Source organism: Lepisosteus oculatus, chromosome 6, assembly GCF_040954835.1.
Source record: "Lepisosteus oculatus isolate fLepOcu1 chromosome 6, fLepOcu1.hap2, whole genome shotgun sequence".
NCBI classification, from domain to species: Eukaryota; Metazoa; Chordata; class Actinopteri; order Semionotiformes; family Lepisosteidae; genus Lepisosteus; species Lepisosteus oculatus.
Genome location: NC_090701.1, coordinates 44,205,054 through 44,230,948, shown reverse-complemented (window position 1 = coordinate 44,230,948; position 25,895 = coordinate 44,205,054). Strand labels below are relative to the sequence as shown.

At 42.7% G+C, this 25,895-nt stretch overlaps 2 protein-coding genes across 2 annotated transcripts; both read left to right on the top strand.

Annotated features, from left to right (window-relative positions):
* Positions 1-2,106: 2,106 nt before the first annotated feature.
* LOC138239465 (mucin-2-like) lies at positions 2,107-11,765 on the top strand (the record flags this gene model as incomplete). Its single annotated transcript, XM_069191672.1, has 6 exons — positions 2,107-3,117; positions 5,068-5,129; positions 6,060-7,455; positions 7,777-9,267; positions 9,793-10,443; positions 11,208-11,765. Coding segments are annotated over 6 exons (5,169 nt in total), but the record flags the coding sequence as incomplete, so codon positions are not given.
* Positions 11,766-15,907: 4,142 nt separating this feature from the next.
* Positions 15,908-24,495, top strand: LOC138239464 (mucin-2-like). The gene is made up of 11 exons (XM_069191671.1): positions 15,908-16,948; positions 17,104-17,174; positions 17,433-17,734; positions 18,546-18,677; positions 19,095-19,577; positions 19,908-20,501; positions 20,901-21,533; positions 21,753-22,178; positions 22,857-23,854; positions 23,992-24,083; positions 24,246-24,495. The coding sequence occupies exons 1-11, from the start codon at positions 15,908-15,910 to the stop codon at positions 24,493-24,495; spliced, it is 5,022 nt and encodes a 1,673-aa protein (XP_069047772.1).
* Positions 24,496-25,895: the final 1,400 nt, after the last annotated feature.

Here is a 25,895-nt window from a genome sequence, read left to right as displayed (position 1 = left end):
ACTGGGGCATTAGGACCCACATGGACCGCAGTGTGAGCACCCCCTACTGGCCCCACTAACACCTCTTCCAGCAGCAACCTTAGTTTTTCCCAGGAGGTCTCCCATCCAGGTACTGACCAGGCTCACACCTGCTTAGCTTCAGTGGGTTGCCAATTGTGAGTTGCAGGGTGATATGGCTGCTGGCCATAATGTTGTCTTCGATTGTAGCAGAAAAGCTGGTCAGAACATTTGTTCTGGCTTTTACTGAATTAGTGGCAGTGTCTGCTCCACTTTCTAATGTCCATGTATCTTCTGCTGCATCTCTGACCTCTTGATTTTCTTACAGGCTTATTTCGTACTTCAGTACTATCCTTATAACTGTTGTTTTTTGCAATTTTACAACAAGTGTAGTGCTTTGAGATACAACTTTTAAAGGTGCTATATAAACTAAAGTCTGTTGCTGTTCTGTTGTTTTTGTCATGAACACCCCAGATCTTTTTGTGTGTAGCTTCCAGGAGGTCGGAGATACACATGCATGTGTGTGCGCATTATGTTTGTTCTTAGTAAATGTTCTGTTACAAGCAACTTCTATCCTCTGGTTCTACCCCCTGAGAGCTCCGTGTCTCTGAGGCTGTTACAGGCATGTCATGTCCCCTCTTTTATCCTGCCCAGAGACAGACATTCCGTGTTCCTGCAGCCAAAGTAGAGACTGGATTGTCCCCAAGGTTTGATTTCCCGTAATACTGGAAGAGAGGTCTTATCAGAAATGCTGCGGAATGAAATCTCTCATGGGGCACAGAGGTCAGGCAGCAGTCTGCCCCCTCCTCACCTGGACTTAGAGATCGTAATTTGCTTTGAGTCTTTTTTTGAGTTTTGTTTCTTGTGACTGGGGACAAGGCGTTTCCTTGCTGGTCATAGCGTGACGATTGTCCCGAGCTGACATATCTCGTGTAAAACAGAAGAAAATGACTGGTACCTGTGAGACCCTGAAACCACCATCTTGATCTGGGGAGTCCTACACTATTCACGTGTTGATTCCAATTCTCCAGACTATCACCATTTTGTAGCCCTCAACGCTGCAAGGATACTCCTGAACACAGGTGTAGAGAGCCGAAGAGAATCACTTGTAAGATCAGACCTGGCAACACACAACACTAAGACACGAAACACTGAAATTATTCTGTTGTCCTCCTCCAGCATCTCCAATCACTGCTTAAGGACTCCTGGCCAAACAAGAAGATGCAGCAGATACCTGGTTTTGCGTTGTTCCTCTCAGGTAGGCTCAGGTCTGCTGAAACATGGAATCATCTGTTTGTCTTCTGATTTGTACCCACCTGATGTGAATCAAGCATTGTATCCAAACCCCAGAATAGACATTCCACAGACTGCCAGTAAGCGTGCAATGTAGCATTTGAAACATACAGTACACTTACAAGAGAATAGGTGTGCACCCAGTAGACAGAGCTAGCTTGTTTAATTCTAATTGTAAAAGATAATTAATCTTTTAAAAATGTTTGATGAATTAGAATGACATTAAAGTAGATTATTCTGACTCCACCAGTGTTACAGCTGACACAAGGAGGAACTGCTGAAGACAGCACATCTCTCACTACAACTATTACATCACATCCAACTGCAGCTTCAACAGAATCACCAGCTAAAACTACTGAACCTCCAACTACTTCTACTGAATTTACAACTAGTGCTGCAGTGCCTACACCCACTGCAGCATCTCCAACTACAAATACTCCAGCATCTCCATCTACAACTTCCACAGCATCTCATTCTCCAACTACTGAAGAACCTACAACTACAACTACTGCCGCATCTCCATCTACAACTACTGAAGCACCTACAACTACAACTTCCACAGCATCTCCACCTACAACTACTGAAGCACCTACAACTACAACTACTGCAGCATCTCCATCTACAACTACTGAAGCACCTACAACTACAACTTCCACAGCATCTCCATCTACAACTACTGAAGCACCTACAACTACAACTTCCACAGCATCTCCATCTACAACTACTGAAGCACCTACAACTACAACTTCCACAGCATCTCCATCTACAACTACTGAAGCACCTACAACTACAACTTCCACAGCATCTCCATCTACAACTACTGAAGCACCTACAACTACAACTTCCACAGCATCTCCATCTACAACTACTGAAGCACCTACAACTACAACTTCCACAGCATCTCCACCTACAACTACTGAAGCACCTACAACTACAACTACTGCAGCATCTCCATCTACAACTACTGAAGCACCTACAACTACAACTTCCACAGCATCTCCATCTGCAACTACTGAAGCACCTACAACTACGACTACTGCAGCATCTCCATCTACAACTACTGAAGCAGCTACAACTACAACTTCCACAGCATCTCCACCTACAACTACTGAAGCACCTACAACTACAACTACTGCAGCATCTCCATCTACAACTACTGAAGCACCTACAACTACAACTTCCACAGCATCTCCATCTACAACTACTGAAGCACCTACAACTACAACTTCCACAGCATCTCCATCTAAAACTACTGAAGCACCTACAACTACAACTACTGCAGCATCTCCATCTACAACTACTGAAGCACCTACAACTACAACTTCCACAGCATCTCCATCTACAACTACTGAAGCACCTACAACTACAACTACTGGAGCATCTCCATCTACAACTACTGAAGCACCTACAACTACAACTTCCACAGCATCTCCATCTACAACTACTGAAGCACCTACAACTACAACTTCCACAGCATCTCCATCTACAACTACTGAAGCACCTACAACTACAACTACTGGAGCATCTCCATCTACAACTACTGAAGCACCTACAACTACAACTTCCACAGCATCTCCATCTCCAACTACTGAAGCACCTACAACTACAACTTCCACAGCATCACCATCTACAACTACTGAAGCACCCACAACTACGACTACTGCAACATCTCCAACTATAGCTTCCACAACATTTCCAACTACAACTACTGCAACATCTCCAACTACAACTTCCACAGCATCTCCATCTACAACTACTGAAGCACCTACAACTACAACTTCCACTGCATCTCCAACTACTGAAGCACCTACAACTACAACTTCCACTGCATCTCCAACTACTGAAGCACCTACAACTACAACTTCCACTGCATCTCCAACTACTGAAGCACCTACAACTAGAACTACTGCAGCATCTCACACTATAGCTTCCACAACATCTCCAACTACAACTACTGAAGCATCTCCATCTACAACTTCCACAGCACCTCCATCTACAACTACTGAAGCACCTACAACTACAACTACTGCAGCATCTCCATCTACAACTACTGAAGCACCTACAACTACAACTACTGCAGCATCTCCATCTACAACTACTGAAGCACCTACAACTACAACTACTGCAGCATCTCCATCTACAACTACTGAAGCACCTACAACTACAACTTCCACTGCATCTCCAACTACTGAAGCACCTACAACTACAACTACTGCAGCACCTCCATCTACAACTACTGAAGCACCTACAACTACAACTACTGCAGCATCTCCATCTACAACTACTGAAGCACCTACAACTACAACTACTGCAGCATCTCCATCTACAACTACTGAAGCACCTACAACTACAACTACTGCAGCATCTCCATCTACAACTACTGAAGCACCTACAACTACAACTTCCACTGCATCTCCAACTACTGAAGCACCTACAACTACAACTACTGCAGCATCTCCATCTCCAACTACTGAAGCACCTACAACTACAACTTCCACAGCATCTCCATCTACAACTACTGCAGCACCCACAACTACGACTACTGCAACATCTCCATCTACAACTACTGAAGCACCTACAACTACAACTTCCACAGCATCTCCACCTACAACTACTGCAGCACCTACAACTACAACTACTGCAGCATCTCCACCTACAACTACTGCAGCACCTACAACTACAACTACTGCAGCATCTCCATCTACAACTACTGAAGCACCTACAACTACAACTACTGCAGCATCTCCATCTACAACTACTGAAGCACCTACAACTACAGCTTCCACAGCATCACCATCTACAACTACTGAAGCACCTACAACTACAACTACTGCAGCATCTCCACCTACAACTACTGAAGCACCTACAATTACGACTACTACAGCATCTCCATCTGCAACTACTGAAGCACCTACAACTACAACTTCCACAGCATCACCATCTACAACTACTGAAGTACCTACAACTACAACTACTGCAGCATCTCCATCTCCAACTACTGAAGCACCTACAACTACAACTTCCACAGCATCTCCATCTACAACTACTGCAGCACCCACAACTACGACTACTGCAACATCTCCATCTACAACTACTGAAGCACCTACAACTACAACTTCCACAGCATCACCATCTACAACTTCTAAAGCACCTACAACTACAACTACTGCACCATCTCCAACTACAACTACTGCAGCATCTCCAACTACAACTTCCACAGCATCTCCATCTACAACTACTGAAGCACCTACAACTACGACTACTGCAGCATCTCCATCTACAACTACTGAAGCACCTACAACTACAACTACTGCAACATCTCCATCTACAACTACTGAAGCACCTACAACTACAACTACTGGAGCATCTCCATCTACAACTACTGAAGCACCTACAACTACAACTACTGCAGCATCTCCAACTATAGCTTCCACAACATCTCCAACTACAACTACTGCAGCATCTCCAACTAAAACTACTAAAATTCCTACAACTACAACTACTGCAGCATCTCCATCTACAACTACTGAAGCACCTACAACTACAACTACTGCAGCATCTCCATCTACAACTACTGAAGCACCTACAACTACAACTTCCACTGCATCTCCAACTACTGAAGCACCTACAACTACAACTACTGCAGCACCTCCATCTACAACTACTGAAGCACCTACAACTACAACTACTGCAGCATCTCCATCTACAACTACTGAAGCACCTACAACTACAACTACTGCAGCATCTCCATCTACAACTACTGAAGCACCTACAACTACAACTACTGCAGCATCTCCATCTACAACTACTGAAGCACCTACAACTACAACTTCCACTGCATCTCCAACTACTGAAGCACCTACAACTACAACTACTGCAGCATCTCCATCTCCAACTACTGAAGCACCTACAACTACAACTTCCACAGCATCTCCATCTACAACTACTGCAGCACCCACAACTACGACTACTGCAACATCTCCATCTACAACTACTGAAGCACCTACAACTACAACTTCCACAGCATCACCATCTACAACTACTGAAGCACCTACAACTACAACTACTGCAGCATCTCCATCTACAACTACTGAAGCACCTACAACTACAACTTCCACAGCATCACCATCTACAACTACTGAAGCACCTACAACTACAACTACTGCAGCATCTCCATCTACAACTACTGAAGCACCTACAACTACAACTACTGCAGCATCTCCATCTACAACTACTGCAGCACCTACAACTACAACTACTGCAGCATCTCCATCTACAACTACTGAAGCACCTACAACTACAACTTCCACAGCATCACCATCTACAACTACTGAAGCACCTACAACTACAACTACTGCAGCATCTCCACCTACAACTACTGCAGCACCTACAACTACTGCAGCATCTCCATCTACAACTACTGAAGCACCTACAACTACAACTTCCACAGCATCTCCACCTACAACTACTGCAGCACCTACAACTACAACTACTGCAGCATCTCCACCTACAACTACTGCAGCACCTACAACTACAACTACTGCAGCATCTCCATCTACAACTACTGAAGCACCTACAACTACAACTACTGCAGCATCTCCATCTACAACTACTGAAGCACCTACAACTACAGCTTCCACAGCATCACCATCTACAACTACTGAAGCACCTACAACTACAACTACTGCAGCATCTCCACCTACAACTACTGAAGCACCTACAATTACGACTACTACAGCATCTCCATCTGCAACTACTGAAGCACCTACAACTACAACTTCCACAGCATCACCATCTACAACTACTGAAGTACCTACAACTACAACTACTGCAGCATCTCCATCTCCAACTACTGAAGCACCTACAACTACAACTTCCACAGCATCTCCATCTACAACTACTGCAGCACCCACAACTACGACTACTGCAACATCTCCATCTACAACTACTGAAGCACCTACAACTACAACTTCCACAGCATCACCATCTACAACTTCTAAAGCACCTACAACTACAACTACTGCACCATCTCCAACTACAACTACTGCAGCATCTCCAACTACAACTTCCACAGCATCTCCATCTACAACTACTGAAGCACCTACAACTACGACTACTGCAGCATCTCCATCTACAACTACTGAAGCACCTACAACTACAACTACTGCAACATCTCCATCTACAACTACTGAAGCACCTACAACTACAACTACTGGAGCATCTCCATCTACAACTACTGAAGCACCTACAACTACAACTACTGCAGCATCTCCAACTATAGCTTCCACAACATCTCCAACTACAACTACTGCAGCATCTCCAACTAAAACTACTAAAATTCCTACAACTACAACTACTGCAGCATCTCCATCTACAACTACTGAAGCACCTACAACTACAACTACTGCAGCATCTCCATCTACAACTACTGAAGCACCTACAACTACAACTTCCACTGCATCTCCAACTACTGAAGCACCTACAACTACAACTACTGCAGCACCTCCATCTACAACTACTGAAGCACCTACAACTACAACTACTGCAGCATCTCCATCTACAACTACTGAAGCACCTACAACTACAACTACTGCAGCATCTCCATCTACAACTACTGAAGCACCTACAACTACAACTACTGCAGCATCTCCATCTACAACTACTGAAGCACCTACAACTACAACTTCCACTGCATCTCCAACTACTGAAGCACCTACAACTACAACTACTGCAGCATCTCCATCTCCAACTACTGAAGCACCTACAACTACAACTTCCACAGCATCTCCATCTACAACTACTGCAGCACCCACAACTACGACTACTGCAACATCTCCATCTACAACTACTGAAGCACCTACAACTACAACTTCCACAGCATCACCATCTACAACTACTGAAGCACCTACAACTACAACTACTGCAGCATCTCCATCTACAACTACTGAAGCACCTACAACTACAACTTCCACAGCATCACCATCTACAACTACTGAAGCACCTACAACTACAACTACTGCAGCATCTCCATCTACAACTACTGAAGCACCTACAACTACAACTACTGCAGCATCTCCATCTACAACTACTGCAGCACCTACAACTACAACTACTGCAGCATCTCCATCTACAACTACTGAAGCACCTACAACTACAACTTCCACAGCATCACCATCTACAACTACTGAAGCACCTACAACTACAACTACTGCAGCATCTCCACCTACAACTACTGCAGCACCTACAACTACTGCAGCATCTCCATCTACAACTACTGAAGCACCTACAACTACAACTACTGCAGCATCTCCACCTACAACTACTGCAGCACCTACAACTACAACTACTGCAGCATCTCCACCTACAACTACTGAAGCACCTACAACTACAACTACTGGAGCATCTCCATCTACAACTACTGAAGCACCTACAACTACGACTACTGGAGCATCTTCATCTACAACTACTGAAGCACCTACAACTACAACTTCCACAGCATCTCCAACTACAACTTCCACAGCATCTCCATCTACAACTACTGAAGCACCTACAACTACGACTACTGCAACATCTCCATCTACAACTACTGAAGCACCTACAACTACAACTACTGCAGCATCTCCACCTACAACTACTGAAGCACCTACAACTACAACTACTGCAGCATCTCCATCTACAACTACTGAAGCACCTACAACTACGACTACTGCAGCATCTCCATCTACAACTACTGAAGCACCTACAACTACGACTACTGCAGCATCTCCAACTATAGCTTCCACAACATCTCCAAATCCAACTACTGCAGCATCTCCAACTACAACTTCCACAGCATCTCCAACTACAACTACTGAAGCACCTACAACTACAACTACTGCAGCATCTCCATCTACAGCTACTGAAGCACCTACAACTACAACTTCCACAGCATCTCCACCTACAACTACTGAAGCACCTACAACTACAACTACTGCAGCATCTCCATCTACAACTACTGAAGCACCTACAATTACGACTACTACAGCATCTCCATCTGCAACTACTGAAGCACCTACAACTACAACTTCCACAGCATCACCATCTACAACTACTGAAGCACCTACAACTACAACTACTGCAGCATCTCCATCTACAACTACTGAAGCACCTACAACTACAACTACTGCAGCATCTCCATCTACAACTTCTAAAGCACCTACAACTACAACTACTGCACCATCTCCAACTACAACTACTGCAGCATCTCCAACTACAACTTCCACAGCATCTCCATCTACAACTACTGAAGCACCTACAACTACGACTACTGCAGCATCTCCATCTACAACTACTGAAGCACCTACAACTACAACTACTGCAACATCTCCATCTACAACTACTGAAGCACCTACAACTACAACTTCCACAGCATCACCATCTACAACTACTGAAGCACCTACAACTACAACTACTGCAGCATCTCCATCTACAACTACTGAAGCACCTACAACTACAACTTCCACAGCATCACCATCTACAACTACTGAAGCACCTACAACTACAACTACTGCAGCATCTCCATCTACAACTACTGAAGCACCTACAACTACAACTACTGCAGCATCTCCATCTACAACTACTGCAGCACCTACAACTACAACTACTGCAGCATCTCCATCTACAACTACTGAAGCACCTACAACTACAACTTCCACAGCATCACCATCTACAACTACTGAAGCACCTACAACTACAACTACTGCAGCATCTCCACCTACAACTACTGCAGCACCTACAACTACTGCAGCATCTCCATCTACAACTACTGAAGCACCTACAACTACAACTACTGCAGCATCTCCACCTACAACTACTGCAGCACCTACAACTACAACTACTGCAGCATCTCCACCTACAACTACTGAAGCACCTACAACTACAACTACTGGAGCATCTCCATCTACAACTACTGAAGCACCTACAACTACGACTACTGGAGCATCTTCATCTACAACTACTGAAGCACCTACAACTACAACTTCCACAGCATCTCCAACTACAACTTCCACAGCATCTCCATCTACAACTACTGAAGCACCTACAACTACGACTACTGCAACATCTCCATCTACAACTACTGAAGCACCTACAACTACAACTACTGCAGCATCTCCACCTACAACTACTGAAGCACCTACAACTACAACTACTGCAGCATCTCCATCTACAACTACTGAAGCACCTACAACTACGACTACTGCAGCATCTCCATCTACAACTACTGAAGCACCTACAACTACGACTACTGCAGCATCTCCAACTATAGCTTCCACAACATCTCCAAATCCAACTACTGCAGCATCTCCAACTACAACTTCCACAGCATCTCCAACTACAACTACTGAAGCACCTACAACTACAACTACTGCAGCATCTCCATCTACAGCTACTGAAGCACCTACAACTACAACTTCCACAGCATCTCCACCTACAACTACTGAAGCACCTACAACTACAACTACTGCAGCATCTCCATCTACAACTACTGAAGCACCTACAATTACGACTACTACAGCATCTCCATCTGCAACTACTGAAGCACCTACAACTACAACTTCCACAGCATCACCATCTACAACTACTGAAGCACCTACAACTACAACTACTGCAGCATCTCCATCTACAACTACTGAAGCACCTACAACTACAACTACTGCAGCATCTCCATCTACAACTTCTAAAGCACCTACAACTACAACTACTGCACCATCTCCAACTACAACTACTGCAGCATCTCCAACTACAACTTCCACAGCATCTCCATCTACAACTACTGAAGCACCTACAACTACGACTACTGCAGCATCTCCATCTACAACTACTGAAGCACCTACAACTACAACTACTGCAACATCTCCATCTACAACTACTGAAGCACCTACAACTACAACTACTGCAGCATCTCCAACTACAACTACTGAAGCACCTACAACTACAACTTCCACAGCATCTCCATCTACAACTACTGCAGCATCTCCAACTATAGCTTCCACAACATCTCCAACTACAACTACTGCAGCATCTCCAACTAAAACTACTAAAATTCCTACAACTACAACTACTGCAGCATCTCCATCCACAACTACTGAAGCACCTACAACTACAACTACTGCAGCATCTCCATCTACAACTACTGCAGCACCTACAACTACAACTTCCACAGCATCTCCATCTGCAACTACTGAAGCACCTACAACTACGACTACTGCAGCATCTCCATCTACAACTACTGAAGCACCTACAACTACAACTACTGCAGCATCTCGAACTAAATTTTCTATAGCATCTCCAACTGCACTTTCCAGACCATCTCCAACCATCTGTGCAGCTTCCACAGCATCTGCATCTACAACTACTGTAGCATCTCTAACTACAAGTACTGCTGCATCTAAAACTGTGAGTACCACAGTTCCTACAACTATCCCTTCCGCTGAACCTACAACTATGAGCACCACGGTCCTTCCAAGTATAACTACTGCAGCACCTACATCTACAACTATTGAAGCACCAACAACTACAACTTCCACAGCATCTCCAACTAAAACTACTAAAATTCCTACAACTATAACTACTGCAGCATCTCCAACTGTGACCACCACAGTTCCTACAACTACAAGCACCATGTTTCTTCCATCTACAGCTACTGCAGTATTTCCAACTGAAGCGCCTAAAACTACAACTTCCACAGGATCTCCATCTACAACTACTGCAACATCCTCAGCTAAATCTTCCACAGCATCTCCAGCTCCAACTACTGCAGTGTCTGCAACTACAACAGTGAGCACAACAACTCCTTCAACTACAGATACTGCAACAACTACATCTTTGAGCACCACAGCTCCTTCATTTAAAACTACTGCTGGACCTAAAATTGTGAGCACCACAGCACCTCCAACATCATCGTCCACAGTATCACCAACCACTTCTTCCATGGCATTTCCATGTACAACTACAAGAGAATCACCAACTTATTCCACAACATTTTCAACTACTGCAGCATCTCCAACTACTACTCCTGCATCATCTACAAATGTGATCACCACAGCTCTTCCACATACAACTACCACTGCACCTACAACCTTGATCACCACAGCTCCTTCAACTTCAGCATCTGCAATGCTGAGCACCACAGATACAACTACAGCTACAACTACTGCTACACCCACAATTGTGATCACCACAGCTCCTCCAACTACAACATCTGCTACACCTGCTTCTCCGACTACAACTACTGCTGTCTCTACAGCTCTGAGCACCACAATCCCTTCAACTATAACTTCTGCAAAAAACACAACTCTGAGCACCTCATCCTCTCCAACTACAACTACAGGAATGTCTTCAACTCTGAGCATCTCATCTCCTCTAAATGCAGCTACTGCAGCCTCTACAGCTGTGTTCACCACAGCTCCTCCAGAGACACCCACTGCCACACCTAAAACTGAGAGAAACACAACTCCCCCAAATACAACTACTGCAGCACCTACAGCTTTCAATTCCACAGCACCACCAACTACTGTGTTAGCACCTACAACTCTGAGCACCAGAGCTCCACCAACTGCAACTACTGCAGCAGTAGCTACAATTGTAAGCACCACAGCTCCTTCAACTAAAGCTACAACAGGTTCTACAACTCAGATCACCACAGTCCCTCGAACTACTGCAGCACACACAACTGTGAGCAGCAAAGTTTCTCCAACACCTACTGCTGTGAACACCATCGTTCCTCCAACTACAGTTACTGCTGTACTTACAACTATGAGCATCATTGTTCCTACAACTACACCTTCTACTACAGGACTTCCCACTACTGTAGCCACATCTACACCAGTGACTACAACTCTTATTAAAACCTCAACAGAAGTAATTCCTCTTCAGTTTCGAATTTTCCTGGATTATAAGGATGGATTTTCCAATAAAAGCTCGACTGAATTCAAAGCCCTTGCCCAAGCTGCAGAGAGAGAGGTAAATTCCTATGTGCTTCAAAGAGTTTAAAAATGCAAGTTTCCATCTTGCTTTCTCACTTTTTGTTTCTTTTTTGTTTTGTTTCTTCCAGATCAATTGGATTTTCTTAAAGAAGTATCCTCATTCTTACAAGAGTGCCACGATAATACAGCTGAGGTACAGTGATCTGTGTGTGTGCTTCTTTCAGTGCAGTCACAAGCATAATGGTTATTTCTGATTGCCCATAGTAAATACTTTCAATCACTGTCTAGCACACAGAATAAGATCATTACACTGGTTAGAAAAACAAAGGCACCTTTCAGACCTTCAGAAGCTTTTGAAAGACTATACATCCTGAAACAGCAAAAGCCTCACCTCTGCAGGATTTATTCCATAAACCTCTGGCTCTGAGTTCATCTTCAGAGTTGTGACTCGTCTTCTCCATCTTTCTTGAATGAGTGTTCTCTTAGACTGTACGCTTCAGGATTTTAAATACCCATAACAAGAGCAAGAAGAGTTTATTCTAATTACAAATGAAAACATTAACTTTCATTTAGAATTCTCCTGTTACTACTTTAATAATAATAATAATAATCTTGTATACATCTACCGATGTTTTAATTAGTCCATAATTGTATTGACTATTGCTGTTGGCCAGGAATCAATGTCATCAGATGGAATCCAGATTTAATCAGGCCTTATGACCTTTATCCATGATGCCCTACAGCTGGCAGATCAGCAGCGATAGCTAGTCAGTGCTCATCTCCTCCTGGCCTCCAGTTTCACTCCTGTCTGCTGTTCCAGAGCCAGCGTGAGGCCTCTCCCAACCTTCGAACTGCTGTCTTTCTGTCCCTCCCAGTCAGTCCAACAGCTGTCAGCATTCTCCACACAGAAAGTGCAGGGAATCCTCTGTACCTAACCTCCACCGGGAACACTCACGTCTGCCACCCTCTGCAGTCTTGTACCAGATCTTCATGTTTGGCACCCTTCCTCTCAAAGGCCTCCTCACATCCTTGCTCCCATGGTACAGTCAGCTCGACGAGGAGGATCTTCCTGGCCTCTGCGGACCACATTACCACATCTGGCCTTAGGGATTTGTACAATATTGAGAAACTGCAGTCTTCCTCCAAGGACCACTCTCTTGTCCCACCATGGAGCTTTATGGAAGACAGAATCTTTGGTTTTCCCTGGCTTGTCAGTGTCTCACCATCCTGACAAATACAACTGTATTTAAAGGTCCAAGCATGAGCTTGCCATTCCTTCTGTCTCTCTTTCTCCAGGATGTCTACCAGTGTCATCAAGACCTTGTCATGGCGCCATCTTGTACCTCCCATGGGAAACTGTTACTCTGCACCCACAAAGGATATGTGCCGTGTTGCCCCACTTGATGATGGGAGGGTGTCATAGAGGGCCCGCAGCAGGAAGGAGATGCGAAAGGGCTGCAATCTTCACAATGCTGTCCAAGTTCATCTTCTTTCAGGAAGATTCCATTTTGTCCATGCTCCCTGCAATTCCGACTCCACAGCTTTCGACCTTCGGCTCCCCTCCTCCTGATTCCTTGTTTCTTCCTGTACCACAACTCTCCTCTCTCTTAAGCTGGCTTTTTCCCACTGCTGGAAGTGTGTAGTTCCTAGGCTTTGCCTGTCACTACACGGGTTTGCAATGATGTCCTGAAGCTTTAGTGCACTTACCTGGGTCACAGAAACCACACAAGTCCACTTCCTTCCTGATCTGGTGATGATTTGTGCCCCTCTAACCAGGCTGTCTCTGGAGTTTCTAACATCTCCACCCTGCATTTTGCTACCTTGAACTCTTCCACAAGACAGTGGAAGTTGCAGCTGTCCTGATCTCATGTAAAACCCCACTGACGTGAAGCTGGATGGGATTCCCAGCCACATTCGGAGGTGCTTGTCGATCTTTCTCTCCACTCCTTCCACCATTGTCATGGGTACCTCCTATACTGGTCACAGCCACAGGACTCTAAGCAATACCCCATGTTGATAAAGCCATGCACTGAATTTCCCTGGGAGTCCTGATCCATCAATCTTCCTCAGCCAATCGCCTACCTGCAATTCTGTGATGCTGACATTTTCCCTATCCGATAATGCCTTGTCGATGCATTCACTTATTGATGGAATGGCTTCACCCTGGATCTGGAGTTTATATTTCTGGGTCACTCTGCCTTTCCTGATCACCATATATCCTGACTTCCTTGGTTTGAACTTCATTGTCATCCAGTTTGCTATGTCCTCTGGTGCTTTCAAAACCCACCTTGCCTGCACAAAGGACACAAAGGATGTAGTTATTACTGTAAGATCATCGATGAACCCCCTAAAAGATGGTCGGTGGGTACATGACTGCTTATTCTGCTGTTATTATTATGAGGGTCATTCCCATGATGAACAAGATAGGGGAAATAGTACAAGTGTAGTACCTTGATTCCTCCATAGTAGCTGGTGATCACCCCCTTGATGTGGTGTGGGATATGATATTACTCCATAGCAACCCAAATCAAACTATGTGGGGTGGATTCATATGCATTAGCCAGGTCCAGCCAGACAACTGTCAGGTCTCCTCTATTGGACCTCACCTCCTGGATCATCTGACTTAGGACCCCTTAGTGATCAAAGCATCCTGAAAAGACAGGAATTTCCCCTTTCTGTATAGATGTGTCAACAAACTTATTTCCACATTGTTCACCTTGTAGGAGGGGATCGGTCATTGTTGAGTCTACACTGAAGCTTCAAAGTGACAACAGTTTCCCCAGTAATGAGGACATAGTGCAAGTCTTTCAAGATGGGCTGAACTCCACAGGATATCTTGGGGAGCTTTCAGTGGATGTAACAAGTATTCAGTCTGGGAGTAAGTGCTTGAGGAGAATTTTCCATTTTTCATGTTTCTTACTGAAAGAGACACACCAGTTGTTAATAATTTTAATATCAATTTGTAATTCACAAATAAATTAACACAGAAAACTCTTTCCACAACAGATGCAACAATCAGAATGAGGGAAGATCCCCCTGGAGCTCCTACTGCAACAACAATTAAACCTGTGATCACAACCTCAGCTGTACCCATTTCAACCTCACTAATGCAACATAGAACTACAGGTTCCCCTACAGCCACAGCCCCTCTCAGTGCAGGAGAAGCAACACCAAACAATACAACTACAACACCCAGGGAAACAACCTTTACCATTCTGTCAACAACAACAACACAATCCATTAGTTTTTCCACTACAACCTCAAAACCTACCACTATAACCAAATCTGCAGCATCAAACATCACTCTCTCAGAAGGTACAACATTTCCCATTAACACCTCAGAAACTCACAATACAACTACAAATTCAGTTACAACTACAACTGCAGCACTAGATATAGCATATTCTAAAACAACCACAACACCTCCCTTTACAACCTCAACAATCCCCACTACAAAAAGAACTGAAGGTTCCACTATGACCCCAAAGCCTCTGATTAAAACATCAATATTTAACAATGAAAGTAAAATTATGGTTTCCATTACAACCACATCTCCTCTCATTAGCATTACCTCAACAACTCCCACTAAAACTACAGCAACAGTTTCCACTCCAATCACAGCACCTCCCACTACAGCTTGTTCAGATACATCTATGCCTTCTACAAAACAAAATACTACTGTAGCCAGAACTACACGTACTACGACAACACCTCCAACTATCGCAGCCACATCTACACCTGCTACTACAGCACCTCACACTACTGTATCTGCAATTATACCTCCTACTAGAACACCTCCCACTACTATATTTAAACCTACTACTACACCATCTCCCACTACTGCAGCCTCTACTACACCTAGTACTACAGTACCTACAGATGTTAAAGCTACAGCTACAACTACATCTACTACTCCAGCACCTCCCACTACTGCAGCTGAAATTACACCTACTCCAGCACCTCCCACTACTGCAGCTGAAATTACACCTACTACAGCACCTCCCACTACTGCAACCACTACTACAGCACATACGGCTACTGCAGCAACGTCTAAACCTACTACCACATCAACTAACACTAATGCAGCAGCAACTACACTTGCTACTACAGAACCTCCCACAACTGTAGCCAAACCTACACCTACAAGTACAACACCTCCCATTACAACCTCAACAGCTCCAACTACAACAGCATCTACAGGTTCAACTACAACCACAACACCCCCCATTACAACCTCAACAACCCCCACTGCAACAACATCTACAGCTTCAACTATAACAACAACACCTCCCATTACAACCTCTATGACAACATTTACAGGTTCAAATACAACCACACCCCCTCCCATTACAACCTCATCAACTCCTACTACAACAACATCTACAAGTTCAACTAACACCACATCAGATCCCATTACAACCTCATCAACTCCTACTACAACAACATCTACAAGTTCAACTAACACCACATCAGATCCCATTACAACCTCATCAACTCCTACTACAACAACATCTACAAGTTCAACTAACACCACATCAGATCCCATTACAACCTCAACAACTGCCACTAGAACAACATCTATAGGTTCAACTAAAACCACAATATCATACATTACAACCTCAACAACCCCCACTGCAACAACATCTACAGCTTCAACTATAACAACAACATATCCCATTACAACCTCAACAACTGCAACTACAACAGCATCTACAGATTCAAGTAACACCACATCAGATCCCATTACAACCTCAACAACTCCCACTGCAATAACAACTACCTGCTCAACTACAACAAAAACACCTCCAAATACGATCTCAACAACTGCAACTACAACAATATCTACAAGTTCAACTACACCCACAACACCTACCATTACAACCTCAACAACCCCAACTACAACAACATCTACAGGTTCAAGTAACACCACATCAAATCCCATTACAACCTCAACAACTCCCACTGCTACAACATCTAAAGGATTAACTACAACCACAGCATCTCCCATTACAACCTCAACAACTCTCTCTACAACAACATCTACAGATTCAATTACAACCACAATATCACACATTACAAACTCAACAACTCCCACTACAACAGCATCTACAGGTTCAACTAACAACACATCACCTCCCATTGCAACCTCAACAACCCCCACTACTACAACATTTACAGGTTCAACTACAACCACAATATCCCACATTACAACCTCAGCAACCTCCACAACAACAAAATCTACAGGTTCAACTACAACCAAAACACCTCCCATTGCAACCTCAACAACCCCCACTACTACAACATTTACAGGTTCAACTACAACCACAATATCCCACATTACAACCTCAGCAACCTCCACAACAACAAAATCTACAGGTTCAACTACAACCAAAACACCTCCCATTACAACCTCAACAACTCCCACTGCAACAACATTTATAGGTTCAACTACAACCACATCACCTCTCATTACAACCACAGCAACTGCCACTACAACAACATTTATAGGTTCAATTAAAACCACAATACCCCACATTAAAACCTCAGCAACCCCCATTACAACAACATCTACAGGTTCAACTAACACCACATCAGATCCCATTATAACCTTAGCAACCCCTACTACAACAACATCTACAGGTTCAACTACAACCACAACACCTCCTATTACAACCTCAACAACTCCCAATACAACATCTACAGGTTCAATTAAAACAACAACACCTCCCATTACAATCTCAACAACTGCCACTACAACAACATTTACAGATTCAACTACAACCACATCACCTCACATTACAACCTCAACAACTGTCACTAGAACAACATCTAAAGGTTCAATTATAACAACAACACCTCCCATTAAAACCTCAACAACTGTAACTACAACATCATCTACAGGTTCAACTACAACCACAACACCTCCTATTACAACCTCAACAACTCCCAATACAACATCTACAGGTTCAATTAAAACAACAACACCTCCTATTACAACCTCAACAAATGCCACTACAACAGCATCTAAAGGTTCAACTAACACCACATCAGATCCCATTACAACCTCTACAACTGCCACTACAACATTTACAGGTTCAACTACAACCACATCACCTTCCATTACAACCTCAACAACTCTCACTAAAATAACATTTCCAAGTTCAACTACAACCACATCACCTCCCATTACAACCTCAACAACGCTCACTGCAACAACATCTAAAGAATTAAGTACAAACAAAACACATCCCATTATAACCTCAACAGCTGCCACTGCAACAACATCTACAGGTTCAAATAACAACACATCAGATTCCATTACAACCTCAGCAACCCCAACTACAACAACATCTACAGGTTCAACTACAACCACATCACCTTCCATTACAACCTCAACAACTACAACTACAACAACATCTCAAGGTTCAAAAGGTTCAACTACAAACACATCACCTCCCATTACAATATCAACAACTGCCACTAGAAAAAATTCTAAAAGATTAACTAAAACCACAACACCTTCCATTACAACTTCAATAACTCCCACTACAACATCTACAGGTTCAATTACAACCACAACACCTCCCATTACAACCTCAACAACTCCCACTGCAATAACATCTAAAGAATTAACTACGAACACAACACTTCCCATTACAACCTTGTCACCTCCTATTACAACCTCAACAACTCCAACTACAAAAACATATTTAACTACAACCACAATATCACACATTACAAACTCAACAACTCCCACTACAACAGCATCTACAGGTTCAACTAACAACACATCAGATCCCATTACAACCTCAACAGCTCACACTGCATTAACATCTACAGGTTCGACTACAACCACAACACCTTCCATTACAACATCAACAACTCCCACTGCAAAAACATCTAAAGAATTAACTAAAAACACAACACTTCCCATTTCAACCACAACAACCCAAACTACAACAACATCTATAGGGTCAACTACAACCACAACACCTTCCATTACAACTTCTACAACTCCCACTGCAACAACATGTAAAACATTAACTACAACCACAACACCTCCAATTACAACCTCAACAACTGCCACTACAACAACATCTACAGGTTCAACTAAAACCACAAAACCTTCCATTACAACCTCAACAACTCCCACTGCAACAACATCTAAAGAATTAACTACAAACACGACACTTCCCATTACAACCTCGTCACCTCCTATTACAACCTCAACAACTCCCACTACAACAGAATCTAAAGGTTCAACTACAACCACAATACCTCCCATTACAACCTCAACAACTGCAACTACAACAACATCTCAAGGTTCTAAAGGTTCAACTACAAACACATCACCTCCCCTTACAACATCAACAACTCCCACTGCAACAACATCTAAAGGATTAACTACAACCACAGCATCTCCCATTACAACCTCAACAACTCTCTCTACAACAACATCTACAGGTTCAATTACAACCACAATATCACACATTACAAACTCAACAACTCCCACTACAACAGCATCTACAGGTTCAACTAACAACACATCACCTCCCATTACAACCTCAACAACCCCCACTACTACAACATTTACAGGTTCAACTAAAACCACAATACCCCACATTACAACCCCCATTACAACAACATCTGCAGGTTCAACTACAACCACAACACCTTCCATTACAACCTCAACAACTCCCACCGCAACAACATCTAAAGGTTCAATTATAACAACAACACCTCCCATTACAACCTCAACAACCCCAACTACAACAACATCTACAGCTTCAACTACAACCACAACACCTCTCATTACAACCTCAACAACTGCCACTAGAACAACATCTAAAGGTTCAATTATAACAACAAGACCCCCCATTACAACCTCAACAACACCAACTACAACAACATCTACAGCTTCAACTACAACCACAACACCCCCCATTACAACCTCAACAACTGCAACTACATCAACATCTACAGGTTCAACTACAGCCATAACACCTCCCATTACAACCTCACCAAATGCCACTACAACAGCATCTAAAGGTTCAACTAACACCACATCAGATCCCATTACAACCTCAACAACTGCCACTACAACAACATTTACAGTTTCAACTACAACCACATCACCTTCCATTACAACCTCAACAACTGCCACTAGAACAACATCTACAGCTTCAACTACAACCACAACACCTCCCATTACAACCTCAACAACTCTCACTGCAATAACATTTACAAGTTCAACTACAACCACATCACCTTCCATTACAACCTTAACAACTGCAACTACAACATCATCTCAAGGTTCTAAAGGTTCAACTAAAAACACATCACCTCCCCTTACAACATCAACAACTCCCACTGCAACAACATCTAAAGGATTAACTACAACCACAGGATCTCCCATTACAACCTCAACAACTCTCTCTACAACAACATCTACTGGTTCCATTACAACCACAGTATCACACAATACAACCTCAACAACCCCAACTACAAAAACATCTATAACTACAACCACAATATCACACATTACAAACTCAACAACTCCCACTACAAAAGCATCTACAGGTTCAACTAACAACACATCAGATCCCATTACAACCTCAACAGCTCACACTGCTTTAACATCTACAGGTTCAACTACAACCACAACACCTTCCATTACAACCTCAACAACTCCCACTGCAAAAACATCTAAAGATTTAACTAAAAACACAACACTTCCCATTTCAACCTCAACAACCCAAACTACAACAACATCTACAGGCTCAACTACAACCACAACACCTTCCATTACAACCTCAACAACTCCAACTGCAACAACATTTATAGGTTCAACTACAACCACAACACCTTCCATTACAACCTCAACAACTCCCACTGCAACAACATCTAAAGAATTAACTACAAAAACAACACTTCCCATTACAACCTTGTCACCTCCTATTACAACTTCAACCACTCCCACTACAACAGCATCTAAAGGTTCAAATACAACCACAATACCTCCCATTACAACCTCAACAACCCCAACTACAACAACATCTACAGCTTCAACTACAACCACAACACCCCCCATTACAACCTCAACAACTGCAACTACATCAACATCTACAGGTTCAACTACAGCCATAACACCTCCCATTACAACCTCAACAAATGCCACTACAACAGCATCTAAAGGTTCAACTAACACCACATCAGATCCCATTACAACCTCAACAATTGCAACTACAACAACATTTACAGTTTCAACTACAACCACATCACCTTCCATTACAACCTCAACAACTGCCACTAGAACAACATCTACCGATACAATTACAACCACAACACCTCCAATTACAACCTCAACAACTCTCACTGCAATAACATTTACAAGTTCAACTACAACCACATCACCTTTCATTACAACCTTAACAACTGCAACTACAACAACATCTCAAGGTTCTAAAGGTTCAACTACAAACACATCACCTCCCCTTACAACATCAACAACTCCCACTGCAACAACATCTAAAGGATTAACTACAACCACAGCATCTCCCATTACAACCTCAACAACTCTCTCTACAACAACATCTACTGGTTCCATTACAACCACAGTATCACACAATACAACCTCAACAACCCCAACTACAAAAACATCTATAACTACAACCACAATATCACACATTACAAACTCAACAACTCCCACTACAAAAGCATCTACAGGTTCAACTAACAACACATCAGATCCCATTACAACCTCAACAGCTCACACTGCTTTAACATCTACAGGTTCAACTACAACCACAACACCTTCCATTACAACCTCAACAACTCCCACTGCAAAAACATCTAAAGATTTAACTAAAAACACAACACTTCCCATTTCAACCTCAACAACCCAAACTACAACAACATCTACAGGCTCAACTACAACTACAACACCTTCCATTATAACCTCAACAATTCCAACTGCAACAACATTTATAGGTTCAACTACAACCACAACACCTTCCATTACAACCTCAACAACTCCCACTGCAACAACATCTAAAGAATTAACTACAAAAATAACACTTCCCATTACAACCTTGTCACCTCCTATTACAACTTCAACCACTCCCACTACAACAGCATCTAAAGGTTCAAATACAACCACAATACCTCCCATTACAACCTCAACAACTGCAACTACAACAACATCTCAAGGTTCTAAAGGTTCAACTACAAACACATCACCTCCAATTACAACATCAACAACTGCCACTACAACATCTACAGGTTCAAGTAACACCACATCAGATCCCATTACAACCTCAACAACTCTCTCTACAACTACATCTACAGGTTCAATTACAACCACAATATCACACATTACAAACTCAACAACTCCCACTACAACAGCATCTACAGGTTCAACTAACAACACATCACCTCCCATTACAACCTCAACAACCCCCACTACTACAACATTTACAGGTTCAACTAAAACCACAATACCCCACATTACAACCCCCACTAGAACAACATTTACAGATTCAACTACAATCACATCACCTCACATTACAACCTCAAAAACTGCCACTAGAACAACATCTAAAGGTTCAATTATAACAACAACACCTCCCATTACAACCTCAACAACCCCAACTACAACAACATCTACAGCTTCAACTACAACCACAACACCTCTCATTACAACCTCAACAACTGCCACTAGAACAATATCTAAAGGTTCAATTATAACAACAACACCCCCCATTACAACCTCAACAACACCAACTACAACAACATCTACAGCTTCAACTACAACCACAACACCCCCCATTACAACCTCAACAACTGCAACTACATCAACATCTACAGGTTCAACTACAGCCATAACACCTCCCATTACAACCTCAACAAATGCCACTACAACAGCATCTAAAGGTTCAACTAACACCACATCAGATCCCATTACAACCTCAACAACTGCCACTACAACAACATTTACAGTTTCAACTACAACCACAACACCTCCCATTACAACCTCAACAACTCTCACTGCAATAACATTTACAAGTTCAACTACAACCACATCACCTTCCATTACAACCTTAACAACTGCAACTACAACAACATCTCAAGGTTCTAAAGGTTCAACTACAAACACATCACCTCCCCTTCCAACATCAACAACTCCCACTGCAACAACATCTAAAGGATTAACTACAACCACAGCATCTCCCATTACAACCTCAACAACTCTCTCTACAACAACATCTACAGGTTCAACTACAACCACAACACTTCCCATTTCAACCTCAACAACCCAAACTACAACAACATCTACAGGCTCAACTACAACCACAACACCTTCCATTACAACCTCAACAACTCCAACTGCAACAACATTTATAGGTTCAACTACAACCACAACACCTTCCATTACAACCTCAACAACTCCCACTGCAACAACATCTAAAGAATTAACTACAAACACAACACTTCCCATTACAACCTTGTCACTTCCTATTACAACTTCAACAACTCCCACTACAACAGCATCTAAAGGTTCAAATACAACCACAATACCTCCCATTACAACCTCAACAACTGCAACTACAACAATATCTCAAGGTTCTACAGGTTCAACTACAACCACAACACCTCCCATTACAACTTCAACAACTCCCACTGCAAAAACATCTAAAGAATTAACTACAAACTCAACACCTCCCATTACAACCTCAAGAACTCCCACTACAACAGCATCTACAGGTTCAATTTATACCACATCAGATACCATTACAACCTCAACAACTCCCAATACAATAACATCTACAGGTTCAACTACAATAACACCACCTCCCATTACAACCTCATCTACTCATAATACAATTACAGGTTCGATTACAAACACAAAACCTTCCATTGCAACCACAACACCTCCCATTAAAATCTTAACAACTCAAATATCAATATCTGCATCTGTACATGAACCTACAGGTTCAACTACAACCTCAACAAACCCCACGACAACAACATCCACAGGATCAACTACAACCACATCACCTCCCATTACAACTTCAACAACTCCCACTACAACAACATCTACAGATTCAACTACAACCACAACACCCCCCATTACAACCTCAACAACTCTCACTACAACTACTTCTACAGGTTCAACTACATCCACTTCACCTCCTACGTGTTCAACGACAACCTCAACATCTCCCACTGCAATAACATCTAAAGGTTTAACTACAACCCCAAAACCCCCCATTAAAACCTCAACAACTCTCGCTACAACAACTTCTACAGGTTCAACTACAACCACATTACCTCCTATTAAATCCACAGCAACTCAAATTTCAACATCTACCTTACTACTTGAACCTACAGGCTCAAGTACAACCTCAACAACCCCCACTACAACAACATCAACAGGTTCAACTACAACCACTTCACCTCCTATTAAAACCTCAACAAATCAAATGTCAACATCTACATCTGCACTTGAACCTACAGGTTCAACAACAACCTCAACAACCCCCACTACATCAACATCTACAGTTTCAACTACAACCACTTCAACTCCCACTACAACATCTACAGGTTTAACTACAACCACATCACCTTCCATTAAAACCTCAACAACTCAGATTTCAACATCTACATCTGTACTTGAACCTACAGGTTCAACAACAACCTCAACAACCTCCACTACATCAACATCTACAGTTTCAACTACAACCACATCAACTCCCACTACAACATCTACAGTTTCAACTACAACCACATCACCTCCCATTACAACCACATCAACTCCCACTACAACATATACAGGTTCAACTACAACCACATTACCTCCTATTAAATCCTCAGCAACTCAAATTTCAATATCTACAGGTTTAACTACAACCACATCAACTCCCATTAAAACCTCAACAACTCAGATTTCAACATCTACATCTGTACTTGAGCCTACAGGTTCAACTACAACCTCACCAACCCCCACTACTACAACATCTACAGGTTCAAATTTAACCACATCACCTCCCATTACAACCTCAACAACTCCCACTACAACATCTACAGGTTTAACTACAACCATATCACCTCCCATTAAAACCTCAACAACTCAGATTTCAACATCTACATCTGTACTTGAACCTACAGGTTCAACTACAACCTCAACAACCCCCACTACATCAACATCTACAGGTTCAACTACAACCACATCACCTCCCATTAAAACCTCAACAAATCAAATGTCTACATCTACATCTGTACTTGAACCTACAGGTTCAACTACAACCTCAACAACCCCCACTACTATGACATCTACAGGTTCAACTACAACCACTTCACCTCCTATTAAAACCTCAACAAATCAAATTTCAACATCTACCTCTGTACTTGAACCTACAGGTTCAAGTACAACCTCAACAACCCCCACTACAACAACATCTACAGATTCGACTACAACCACACCATCTCCCATTGCAATCCCAACAACTCCCAGTACAACAACATCTACAGGTTCAACTACAACCACATCACCTCCTATTACAACCTCAACAACTCCCACTACAACATCTACAGGTTTAACTACAACCACATCACCTCCCATTAAAACCTCAACAACTCAGA